The 12,494-nt window shown below is 36.9% G+C and overlaps 1 protein-coding gene across 3 annotated transcripts in view; it reads left to right on the top strand.

Moving 5' to 3' along the window:
• ppp1r9ala (protein phosphatase 1 regulatory subunit 9A-like A) overlaps window positions 1–12,046 on the top strand; it is a 104,641-nt gene extending 92,595 nt beyond the window's left edge. For all 3 annotated transcript variants that reach the window (XM_078228398.1, XM_078228396.1, XM_078228397.1), the window contains exons 18-19: window positions 1,185–1,370; window positions 10,052–12,046. In XM_078228398.1, the coding sequence (XP_078084524.1) occupies window positions 1,185–1,370; window positions 10,052–10,222 (357 nt within the window). In that variant the 3' untranslated portion in view covers window positions 10,223–12,046. The remainder of the gene's footprint in view (window positions 1–1,184; window positions 1,371–10,051) is intronic.
• Window positions 12,047–12,494: the final 448 nt, after the last annotated feature.

Below are 12,494 nucleotides of genomic sequence, written 5' to 3'. Positions count from 1 at the left end.
CATGGGTAAATGGGAATGTGGAATTTGAAACTCAAGCAGATCAGTCATGATTGTATTGAATGGTGAAGAAGGCTGAATGGCTCTTATTTCATATTCCTATCTATAAATTTCCTGCTGCTCTCCAAGTCTCCTAGATAATCTGCACTCTTCTAAAGCTGGCCTCTTGATCTTAAACAGTTCCCCATTGGTGGCCATGTCTTCAGCTGTCTCGGATCTGATTCCCTCCCTAAATAAATCTCTCAACTCTTTTTGCTTTGCTGCTTTAAGACAACACCTTAAAACCTACTCCTAATCTAGCATTTGGCCAACTACCCAATTATCTCCTGATGCAGCTGATGGCGTATTTTGTTTTACAATGCTGCTGTGAAATGCCGTGTTGTATGAAAGGTGCTGTAGAAATACAAATGATTGTTGTAAATAATTCTATTTGACTGAAGAAAATTAGATAGTCCTTCTAGTGCCTTGTGAACATTCTTCAACTAACACTTCCTTAGCTTGTCATATCATTGTTTTTACTGACATCTTGCTGTGTATAAAAATGCCTGCCACATTTGTCTGCATAAATTGATGTACTTCAGAGTAATTAATTGAAATGTCAAATATGTTGAATTATTTAGATGTGATAAGGCACTACCTAATTAGAGACTTATTTCTCCCGGTGTAGCTGGCAGTATTGGATTGCAAGTGCTTTGGCATTTGCTGTTTCTGAACCAAATATGAAAGTTTTCAGCATCCCGGCACCAGTGCCAATAATATGTTGATAGATTCCTATTTCTTTGGTATGTTACACCAATGAGAGAGCGGTAGATAAATTGTTTAGTACTTTACACCAGTGTGTACTTTTAAACATATTTTATTTTTCATTTGAAGTAATACAGTAATGTATGATGGCAAATAGTATCATGTATAGTCTTAACTATAAAAAATATTGTAATTTGTATTCATATATGTTTTGTAACAATTTTTCTTATTGGTTGAAGTATTGATATAAGAGAACGTAGATGGCAAACTATCTGGTTCTGAATGCTCATAATGAAAAGTATTCCATTCCTCAGTATTGACATAGCTTAATTTATAATTACCCAACCCTTTAAGGGAGGAACTTAAAATCTTAATTGTGCCTCATTTACAGGATAAACAGTCTATATACTGTACCCATGACTTTTTTTACTTTGTCAAAACAGGTTCTTGATGATCAAGCAACAACAGGGAAACAGAACCAATGGCAAAATCGAGCTGTTTCTGAGTGGACAACCCAACAAGTTTGTCATTGGCTGATGGGAATGAACTTGGAGCAATACACTACAGAATTTATTTCTAAAAACGTTGATGGGGAACAACTAATGCAACTAGATAGCAGTGGACTTAAGGTACAATATTACAAGTTGTTCCACAATGCCTGCGAAATTTTGTTAGATTGATTAAAGATAAATTGTGTTGCAGATCTACTTGATGTACATCAAATATTATATTAGAGGAAGTATGAAGTCTGGTTGTATGGACCAGGATGCTCAATCGAACCCTTGCATCATCAAGACAGGAAGTAAAAATGGCTGGTTATTCCTACTGATATCTTTTCATTGTTTGTATAAAAAATGCCTGTGTATGGACATCAATTGGCTTAGCAGTGATGCTGCAAAATCAGATAGGCTCCCATATAAAATGTGTTCTCTTGAATAAGATTCTTGCTATGTTTGGAAGTATACCTCTGCATACCTCTCTGTCTTCAGGAAAAAAAGATATGTAAGCAGCATCTTCATTTGCTTTGGTCAGCTACATATCTGGTATTTGGAAATTCACCATCCTAGTTTTAAAGTATTCAAAATATACCGTAAAGCAACTCTTATCATAGAAATCATAGAAACCCTACAGTACAGAAAAAGGCCATTCGGCCCATCGAGTCTGCACCGACCACAATCCCACCCAGGCCCTACCCCATATCCCTACATATTTTACCCCACTAATCCCTCTAATCTACGCATCCCAGGACACTAAGGGGCAATTTTAGCATAGCCAATCAACCTAACCCGCACATCTTTGGACTGTGGGAGGAAACCGGAGCACCCGGAGGAAACCCACCCGGAGGAAACCCTCTTGCTGTTGCAAAGTAGCAACAGGTTGCTGCAGCCTGCCAATAACATGAAGAGCCAGAAGAATGTGGAGTTTATTTAGCATGAGAATGTTCACCGTTGAGATGCAGTTGATGTTAGCAGAATTTAGTTATTGAGACTTTGTATTGTTAGGCTAACCCTCTGGAACAGTGAACCTCTGTGTTAGTCTGTACTGCACAGAATATGATAATCAACTGTTCAAGATGTTAATTGTGTAGACAGATGTAGGTGTTTTGCTGAGACAGCAGAGGGAGACAGGACTCAGGAACTCCTAAGATACCCAAGAGATTGATAATGTTAAGTATGAAGTGATGGGCAGTGATAGTGACATAGTAGAGTTTGTCCTTTTAAGAGCACTATTGAACAAGAGACATCTGTGGAGATGATATACAGGTAAACTTAGTACATTCGATAATTGGGGCTTCAGACAGCCTTTTTTTCTGGTCATTTTTTCTGTAATGTTATATTGTGTCGTTGCTCTTGGGGGGGTGAAGGATGTCATGGTATCAGTGGGAAATACTCTGAAAGCTGGAAGAGGAGCAAAAAGCCCCTGTGTTGGATTGATGACATAGGTTTAATTGGAGATAATTAATGTGTTATAAAAATGTGAAATGTATCTAAAATTATACTGGTTACCAATGAACCAAAAAGAAACAAATTTTTAATTTACATCTGGGAATGTGAGGTTTAAATTCCATTCATTCAGGAAAAATAAACTAATCTGAGCTAACACAGGCAACTTAAAACTACCACAGATCTATCCATGGTTGTACAATCACCATGATGTTTACACCTCAAGTCCCTTATACAGTATGGATATAGCAAGTTACAATGGAAAAGTTGACACAAAAAGGCGGCAAAAGAAACCAAATGGCACTGACACTTAGTCCATGCAGATGTTCAAGTTTGTAATTATAGTTGGGAGGGAGATGATGTGAGAGAGATCTGATCTAGCTTTGTACAGGATTGGGGACTTAATATTCCTAGCTACATTTTGAAGAGAAGTCGTGGGTGGGAGTTTGCGGGGTAATGAAGGTGGCTGCATAAAGAATTTTAGCATGGTGCTAAAATATAAAAATGATGTAGGGGGTTGCATTAAAAGAGAATTCATAAAAATAGAATTCCGAATTAGATGCACAATGAAGACTAACAACTAATAAAAGAAAAATTGGAAATAGCAAACACAAAATGGTTAGGTCCAATGTAAAAATAAATGGATAATGAAAAATCATAGTGTGCTGAGCTAGAAAAAGATGAAGTTAAATCAGATAAAGGATCTGTTCAAATTAACTAAGCAAGAAATTTAACAAACTGTTAATGGATCAATGGGAATTTGTTAACTATGAGATTGATTGAATGCAAGATAAACTTGAAAGGATGTTTCAAATAACAGAATTTTGTTGCTAGAGAGATTAAAGTTAACCTCCAAGTTTAAAGGGTGTTTGGTAAAATTAGTGCTAACAATGAAGATAATCATGAATAAAGGGAGTGAAGCATGTGAAAGAGATTTCTAATAGCCAGTGTTAAAGGAGATGTAATGAAATATTTTGTATCATTATTTACAAATGATGATGTAACCTAATAAATTGTTCACGATAACTGGAAAGGATACTGTTTCTTAACAAATTAATAGAACCGAATAAACCTCAGGATCCTGTTAGTGGTTGTTGAAAGATGACAGAAAATAACAGAAATTGTCTAGAATTTTCAAATCCCCAAAAATGCAAATTGTACTATTGGATTAGAGAGTTGCCAATCTAATACTTTGTAAAACAATGACGAGGAGGCTAAACTGGGTAACTGTAAACCTGTTAGTCTAACATCAGTGTGGACAAACTTTCAGGATTTATAGTTTAGGATGAAGTTAGAAAGCATTTAGAAATCCATGGGTTAACCAAGGACCGTCATCATAGTTGACAAGTTGCATGGTTCCTTAGGAAGAAATCATTGGATAAATAACAAGAATGTAGTAGATCTAAAATGTATGGATTTTAGAAGGTATCTTAGAAGAATATTGTCAGAAAAAATCAGGAGTGTGATCTTAAAGTAATTATAGTTGAATGCATAGAAAATTAGCTGATAGGAAATTGTTCGGGTTGCTTGGACTGGCAAAAGAGTAGAGCTAATATTTTTCAGAGATCAGAACATTTTTGTGGTTTTTATAGAAGATTTTGGTATGGAGAATACAATTTCAAAATTTGGAAAACAGCTTTAAAAGAATTTAGGAAAGCATGGATAAGATTTATGACAATGTTGCCAGGAATTGGGAATTCTAGCTCTGAGGAAAGATTGGATAGACTGGAATTTTCTTTGGAGTAGAGTAGGGTGAGGGCAAGTTTAATTGAGGTGTAGAAAATATGAAGGGTCAAGATAGAGTCAATGAGAACTATTTCCATTAGCAGAGAGGTCAGTAACTCGGGACATAGATTTAAAGTAATTGGCAGAATTTCTTTCCACCCAAAGGTTAGTGGGGGTCTGAAGACACTGCCTAAAAGGGTGGTAGAGGCAATACCTTTCACCATTTCTTTAAATGTGCTGGGCTATGCAGTTGCAGTGCTGTAATGTATAAAGCTATGGACCTAAAACTGGAAAATGGGATTAGGATGAACACAGGCATTATAGACCAAATAACGGCCTCTTGTGCCGTAAATTTTATAGGTTCTTGTATTAGCAAATGGCAGAATAATGTACAAGCAAAATAATGTATTTAGGGAAGAAACACAATAATTTTTAGTGTAGAGTTAATAGAACATATTGTAGACCCCAATGAACAGACACCCCTGGGGGTTCTTCTGTAATTTCCTGAAAGTACAAATTTAGTAAATAAAGCTACAAAATAGGACCAATAGTACTTTTGATTTAAACAGGGGAAAGTAAAGAAATAAGTTCGAATATATGTTTTGACCACGCTCGACGATCTGGGAGTAAATTGGGCCCATTTTGAAAAGTTTTCTCCCCCAGCTCCTTTCCTGCATGAGGCACAAATCTTCCATAAACCAACACAATTGGACAGCATTTTGAAATGGCATTTTTCTCAGACAATTTTTGATCTAGAAAGTATTCCCTGATATATTTAGGAGTGGTAACTTGGTGAAGTTTGATTAGTACAGCAGAAATGGTTTTATCTCAAAAAGAAATTTTGGTTGCAATGTTACTCAATTGTGAGTAACCTGATTTTTAAATTGTTGAAAATTTATTTTTGGGGGGGAAAATAAGTACGAAACTATTTCTTATTATGCTCGAGTACACTAGTCAGTTTCCTGATAAATGTAGAAAAAATGACATTCGGAACTTTTTGAAATGTGACTATTGATATTTTGTGTTCAAAAGATCCAACTTAATTTTTACAACCTTCAACTGAGCACAATCAGCCAAACCTCCCAATGGTGATGAATTCATCCTGAGGAAGTGACCAGTTTTATGGGCAGACTTGTTTGTGCAGTGTTACTAAAGCAAGCGCAAAACATGATGGAAATTTTATTTGCACCAAACACAATGGGGTGGATTTTCCAGCCACGCTCGCTCCAAAAGTGGAAAATCCCACCCATGGCCAATGGACCTTTGCATGGTCCACCCCCAACCTGCTACAATTCCTGTGGTGGACAGGATGGGAAGATTCCCCCAATGAGTTTAAAACTCTTGATTCTTTTATGCTGGTTATGCTGATTTTGGCTGAATTGCAACAAAAAAATACAATTGATCAGAAACTCCTGGTCATAATCAGTGTAAAGTATTGATGTGTTAAAAGTACTAACAATTTGAGCTCCCAATTATATAAAAGGCATCAAAAGTCATAGAGCATTCAGTGATCACAGGAATGGAAAAGTATAGCAATGAATATTGAAATACTGAGATTATTTTCATGGCAGCGAGTGAGCCTAAGGATATTTTTTATTAATTGTAATTTCTTAAAGTTATGAATAGTTTTGATGGGGTGACTTGAGAAAGACTTTCTTCTGTTTGGAAAGTCAGGTTATTAATGCAAAACTGTCATAGAATGAGGAGAGTGGTTAGAAGAAAAGGGCGGCACGGTAGCTCAGTGGTTAGCACTGCTGCTTCACAGCTCCAGGGACCTGGGTTCGATTCCCGGCTTGGGCCACTGTCTGTGTGGAGTTTGCACATTCTCCTCGTGTCTGTGTGGGTTTCCTCCGGGTGCTCCGGTTTCCTCCCACAGTCCAAAGATGTGTGAGTTAGGTTGATTGGCCATGCTAAAATTGCCCTTAGTGTCCTGAGATGCGTAGGTTCGAGGGATTAGTGGGTAAATATGTAGGGATATGGGGGTAGGGCCTGGGTGGGATTGTGGTCGGTGCAGACTCGATGGGCCAAGTGGCCTCTTTCTGTACTGTAGGGATTCTATGATGATGATATGATGAAATCTCTTTACATAGAGGATCATTGGAGCATGAGTTGCCAAGGAGTAATTGAGGCAGACACTATTGTGTGTCTCAAGAAAAAAACTGGATAAATATTTGAAGTGGAGGAAGAAGCTGTGGAATAAAAACAGAAAATGCTAAAAAAGAGACATGCAGACTCACAAAACATGAACTCTGTTCCTCTCTCCACTGATGCTGTCAGACCCGAGTTTTTCCAGCATTTTCTGTTTTTATTTCAGATTTCTAATGTCTGCAGTATTTTACTTTTATTGATAAGTTCTGGAATTATTTTTCAAGTGCCCTAGCAAAGAGCAGGCACAGAGACATGGCATCCTTCTCTATTGTAAACCTCTGCTTCTAGGTACCATGTTGAAGGCCTTTTTCACCCTCTCTTTGCAGTAACCTGAATAACATCGCCGACATAATAAAACATCCAGCATTGCTAAATAAACTGAGGCTGAAAAATGGAAGGCGAATAATTGGGGTGTGAATTGAAGGCAGGATGTTGATGCGGGCATTGAAGAGGAAAGACTGCCAGGCAGAAAGAGACTTAATGAGTGTTCTGTATAAAGCTGCTCAAGTTTTAGCTGAAAGTAGAATTGAGGGAGAGGAAAAGAATGGCAGAACTGGGAGTAAACTGTCTATATTAGAACAGGTTGCTCTATGTAGACCTAAGACCATAGAAAGATGAGGACGAGGATTTTGTAATGATGCTTAAATAGATAGGAAGCCCATGAATGCAGGTTAGCACAGCTCAATTATACTTTATGAAGAGTATAACTCAGAAAATTAACATAGAGTACATTTTATTGAGTTAAACTTTACAAAGGTATGTATAAGCATTTCAGCAGCAGTAAGGATGAAGTGGCCCAGAGACGGAGTGTTGCTGAGGTGCATAATGCCAGCCTTGATGTTTGCAAGGTTATGGGGTTTCAGTTCAGATTCTAGCAAGGCATATTGTAAACTGTCAGACTTAATCGGAGGGAGTTGCTAGTGAGAATACTTTGGTTGCTAAGGTGTGGAGTTCTGGACAGGAGTTGAATAGGTAAGAACTATTGGTCTTGCCAATGTTGAATTGGGGGAAGTTATTGCTTAAGCAGAACTTCATGTCAACAAAATCTAATGGTGGTTGAGTTGAGAAGGGTAGCAGATCAGTAAAACTGGATTATGTCAGCATATTTGTGAAAGCTATTGACATGTCTAAAACTGATGTCAACAAGAGACGACAGCATGTAGACTTGTGAATGAGAGAGATTCTGTATAGAGTCTTGGTGCACCTGTTGTTTCTTTAATGAAATGTTGAAATGTCATTATTGGAGATGTGCTAATTATGTGGTGAAAGCAGAAATCAAATTAAGTTAGAGCAAGTGCGCTGGGTTAAGGGGATAGGGCAGGGGGGAGGGTCTGGGTGGGATCCTCTTTTGGAGGGTCAGTGTGGACTCGATGGGCCAAACAGTCTCTTTCTGCGCTATAGGAATTCTATGGTTTAGTGCCTTGGAGGTGATCCACTGTTGGCGAATTGGTGGAACGGTCCTGCCTCGGGATACCAGATACTAGTTTGTTTTTTTCTTACCTCAGCTTCAGAGACCGGATATTATCTGCCATCAAGTTCCCTTTGTCAACAGTTATGGAAGTTCAGCCCAGTCATGCTTTGTAGATCAATGCATGGTTTGAACACATAGATATAATTAACTAATGCAACTTAATCGTTGTCTTTTGTAAGAAGTGCATCCTGCACTTTCTGAAGGTAACTTATTTACAATAACTAGCTACTGATTTATCACTATTTGAAAAGATAAAGAACCTAAAGGATATTTTTATGACTTAGTTATTGTAATAATTGTGAGGCTCTACAATTACTTGACGGGTGAAAGTAATTGAATTATTTATTTGAAGCAAACAATATACAAAGGAGGACAATGAAGACCTCCATACTCTTCAACTCCCAAGGGTCAACTGTCAGTTCAGTCGCCGATTTCCAACTGCTGCCCTTTAACCACCACAACACTAGCTTGGACCCATGCTCCACTTCCGCAGAACACGAGTTTGAACTCGCATTCAACCGCCCCTCCGTGCTTTCCACCCCACTCTGCACTTGCGTTCAACCGCTATGTATCACGCTCTGCTGTGCTACCACAGTTACACAACATGTTTTCATATAAAGGGAATGTGCATAAGTATGACTTCTTAAAAAATCATAATTCATCATAAAGTAGAAACTAATTAGGACACAGATGTGACCTCAGATTTTACTGAAATTGTTGATAAATATGTTGATAATTATTGATAAATGTTTAACATGAAATTCCAATTTTCCAAGATGGAACATTTAATAAGTGTATAATATTTCGTCCATGGTCAGGTCTCTGCATTCCATTTTAATAAACATATAAATAGAAGTTGAGTTCTCTTTCAGCAACAACCTAATTGTGAACAAACTCTCCATTGAAAAGGTTCATTATTTTTCAATGAATTAGAGTATTTTTGAAGTGCAGCCTTATTCTCCTCTGAATCTCCACCCTTTCTTCAGAGCCTCAGTAACTTCCCATTTGTGTGGTCTGAGTTGGTAGCAGAATTGTAAAGAAGGATTTCATTTCTTGACCATGTTGGTTGACATTGTAAGAGACTAGTATGGTTCTGTATGTCACACCCAACTAATTTATACTCCATATTGCGGAATGTGTTACTTATTTCCTCCCCACCCCTAGGGTGAAAGCATATCAGTCAGATAAATAAATGTAATGCTGCAGATCACATCATAGAGTGTTGAGCATGTCATATCCTGCAAGTTTCATTTCCTTGTTCTCCCTCAACCTCCCACCACTACCACCACAGATAAAGTTTGATTTCCTACTGATAGTCCAACCAATAAGTTCATTGCTATGGTGCCCACCCCTGCTGAGTGAGTTTAGTAGGTTGTTTCCCAGGCCCACGCTCTCTGCTGATTGTGGTTGCCTGCCCAAGCATTATTCTTGTTACGAACAGAACCAGGAATTGTAGTTTGCCGATTTTAAGAAGACAGGCAAGTGGAAACAAAATAGTCAGTTTGCAGTGGTTTATTATACTTCTGTTTTCCCCACAACAATGCTAAGAAAATGTTCTGACTCAGCCACATTCCTGTTTGAGCCCTACCCCTGGCTGAAAAAGCTTACCAGCCTGCTTAACTCTGTGTTTTAGCAGCCAAAATGAAATGTGTTCTGATAGAGAGGTGATGACTTGTGAATTGCTTCAGATTGCTGCCTCAGTAGGATGAATTTTAAACTATTGTGCATTATAGATATTGATTCAAGTAAAATGGCAGTTTCCCTTTCCTGAAAGATGTTGCATCACAAGTAAATAGCAGCAGTTGATGTATACACCTGAAATATTTTTCATTCAGCAGCAGAGTATACTCGCCTTGCTTTTCTGTATGGAAAACCTTCTCTTCTTACTTGCACCACCAACCCTGTCAGCTTTAAAAGTCGAATATTCAATTGTCGAGGCTGTAATAAGACGCACAGATTTTGCATGCAGTCAGCTTTAAGTGTTACGATGAGATTACAATTTAGGTTTGCTTTGATTTTTCAGGCTTTGGGAGTTGCCAGTCAAAATGATCGTGCCACCATAAAGAAAAAGCTTAAAGAAATTAAGAAAGCACAAGAGAAACTAGAAAAACAAAAAGAGAAGATTCAAAAGAAAGAAAAGGATCAACAGAGGAAAGTTGGTAAACAGGCCACCTCTGTCGAAACAATCTGTTAAATGGGACTAAAAGTGTGATTGAGATCACTTTAGACAGTTGTGCTATCAGTGTTATAGTATATTATATACTTCACAAAATAAGTGATTCAGATATACAAAAAAGCTCAAATGTAAGTTAGTTTGACATTTTTACTAGATAAATTTATGGTACATTTTCATGTTTGGAGTAGATAAATTTCTGTATATATTGTTAATACATTTTTGTAGGTTTGTAATTCTATGCAGTTTTAATTAGCTCTGGCCTTACAATGGTAATAAATGAAATTAATATTTTAATAAAACCTAGAATATCATTCTAATTTCATAAAATATCTTGATAAAGGATATTGAAAAGTATATTGAATTTCTGAATGTGATGGGAGCTTAATTGCAAGAAAAAATACACTACACAGTCACTTATGTACAGAGCTTTAGAGAATATAGTACAACAATGAAACACTTAATATTATGCCTGTGGGATAAATGGCTTCAGGGTTCAATGTGCATTTCACAAAAGGTGATAGATTTTTGTACTTACAATGAAAACTGTACAATATTGCATTTTTATAATTCTGTACCTTATAAATCCATTGCATGTAAGGGCTGAAACTTTTTTCTTTAATCCTCTCCATCGAGTTAATATGAGTGATTTAATTTTTATCCAAAGAAAAATGGGTGACTGGGGAGTGATTACAAGAAAATACATTGAGAGCTCTAATGTTGTAGACCACAAAGGCTTAAGCTTCGAGAGGGCTGTTATCCTTTGAATCCAGGAGAAGATTACTTTAATTACCATCTCTCCCATTGACAAATTTTTGTAATGTCTAAGGCTGTATTACTTTTTTGGTTCTTTGCTTTCAGTTTCTACATTTCCCGATCTTTATCGCCCAAACATTGAAAACCTCTCAACTTGTGCTATTATTACCTGATGATTTTTTGTATATGTCATTAGATTTTTTTGTGTACCTTTTACAGTTGCACATCAAGAAGTAAGCTAGTATACTGTGTCGTAGTTTTACTCATTTCCTCTCCAATATACCATCAAAAGATAAGTCACAATGCGTGATAACTTACTTGCATCCCTCTGCTGCCTATTTGATTAGCTTTCCCTCTCTTTTCCTCTCAAATTTCTAGTTTTTACATATGTTTTTTTTCTCATGGTCTCTATGTCTCAACAGCATTCTGATCTCTTCTGTATTCAGCTAGCAAAACACTCGTTGATCTAATTAAAAGCTGGTGTCCTGAAGCTGCCCGGGTTGCCTTGACAGGCATCCCACATTTTTTTAATGATTCCTGCAAACTAAAATATTTGTTACATTATTGTGTTTCTTTTCCAATTTCTCTAAATAAAAATATTAATAAACATTATCTGGGAAGTGAGTATGCAAATAAGCATGCAAATTATTTTTGTAAAGTTTAGAAAGCGTTGAATTTCCACCTGGAAAATGTGCCATTCGTTGTTTCTAATGACATTCACTTGAATTTAAATTTCTGAACTAAACACTGGAAGCAAAGAGCCATTGAGTAGTATTGTTTAAAATCAAGTTTGACATGCTGCATGAAAGCATTTTTTTGCCAGTGGGTCTTATTGCCAATGACTGGATTCAGGAAGCTGCTTTCAGTAGTATGATAGAATTACTGCAAAAATGTAATTTTGTATTACGAAACCTGTATTTGTATTCTTCTGAAAAGTTTGGTTTTCCCCTATTGTTGCTTAAAAAACGTGACAAAAAGGAAAGAAAAATGGTTCATTCTTATTTGTTTATCCATTGAATAAAATTGAATAATCATCCATAAAAAAGGATTTGAGGATGCTGTTCCTTTAAGATTCTTATCCTTAACAGTCATGTGCTTGGCTGCCTTCTCTTTTCCTTCCCAATTACTGCATACAAATCTTTGCACTGCAGTTATGTCACGAATTCTACTATTGCACAACAGAATAAGAATCAATTTATCAGCTATTTTTTCATAATTCATCATGTTGATATCTAGTAGATTTTTACTCTTTCATATACTGTTTTAAAATAGACTTGTTTCAGTTTTTGGAATGTGTTTTGTTTCACTAATCTCCATGGAAGCATATTAGTACAGCACTTTTCGAAAAAAATCTGATTTGACTTTTCTAATGCTAAGAAGTTATAAAGAGGGGAATAGTTCTCACTGGCTATCTTTTGTATGCAGAGTATCATCCAAATAAGGACTTGTAGGACACTGTCCCGTTGTAAAACTTTTCAACTGGGCGGCACGGTAGCACAGTGGTTAGCACTGCTGCTTCACAGCTCCAGGGACCTGG

Source organism: Mustelus asterias, chromosome 14, assembly GCF_964213995.1.
Source record: "Mustelus asterias chromosome 14, sMusAst1.hap1.1, whole genome shotgun sequence".
In the NCBI taxonomy this organism is placed as follows: domain Eukaryota; kingdom Metazoa; phylum Chordata; class Chondrichthyes; order Carcharhiniformes; family Triakidae; genus Mustelus; species Mustelus asterias.
Note: the sequence above shows the minus strand (reverse complement) of the source record. Positions and strands in the feature narration are given on the sequence as shown.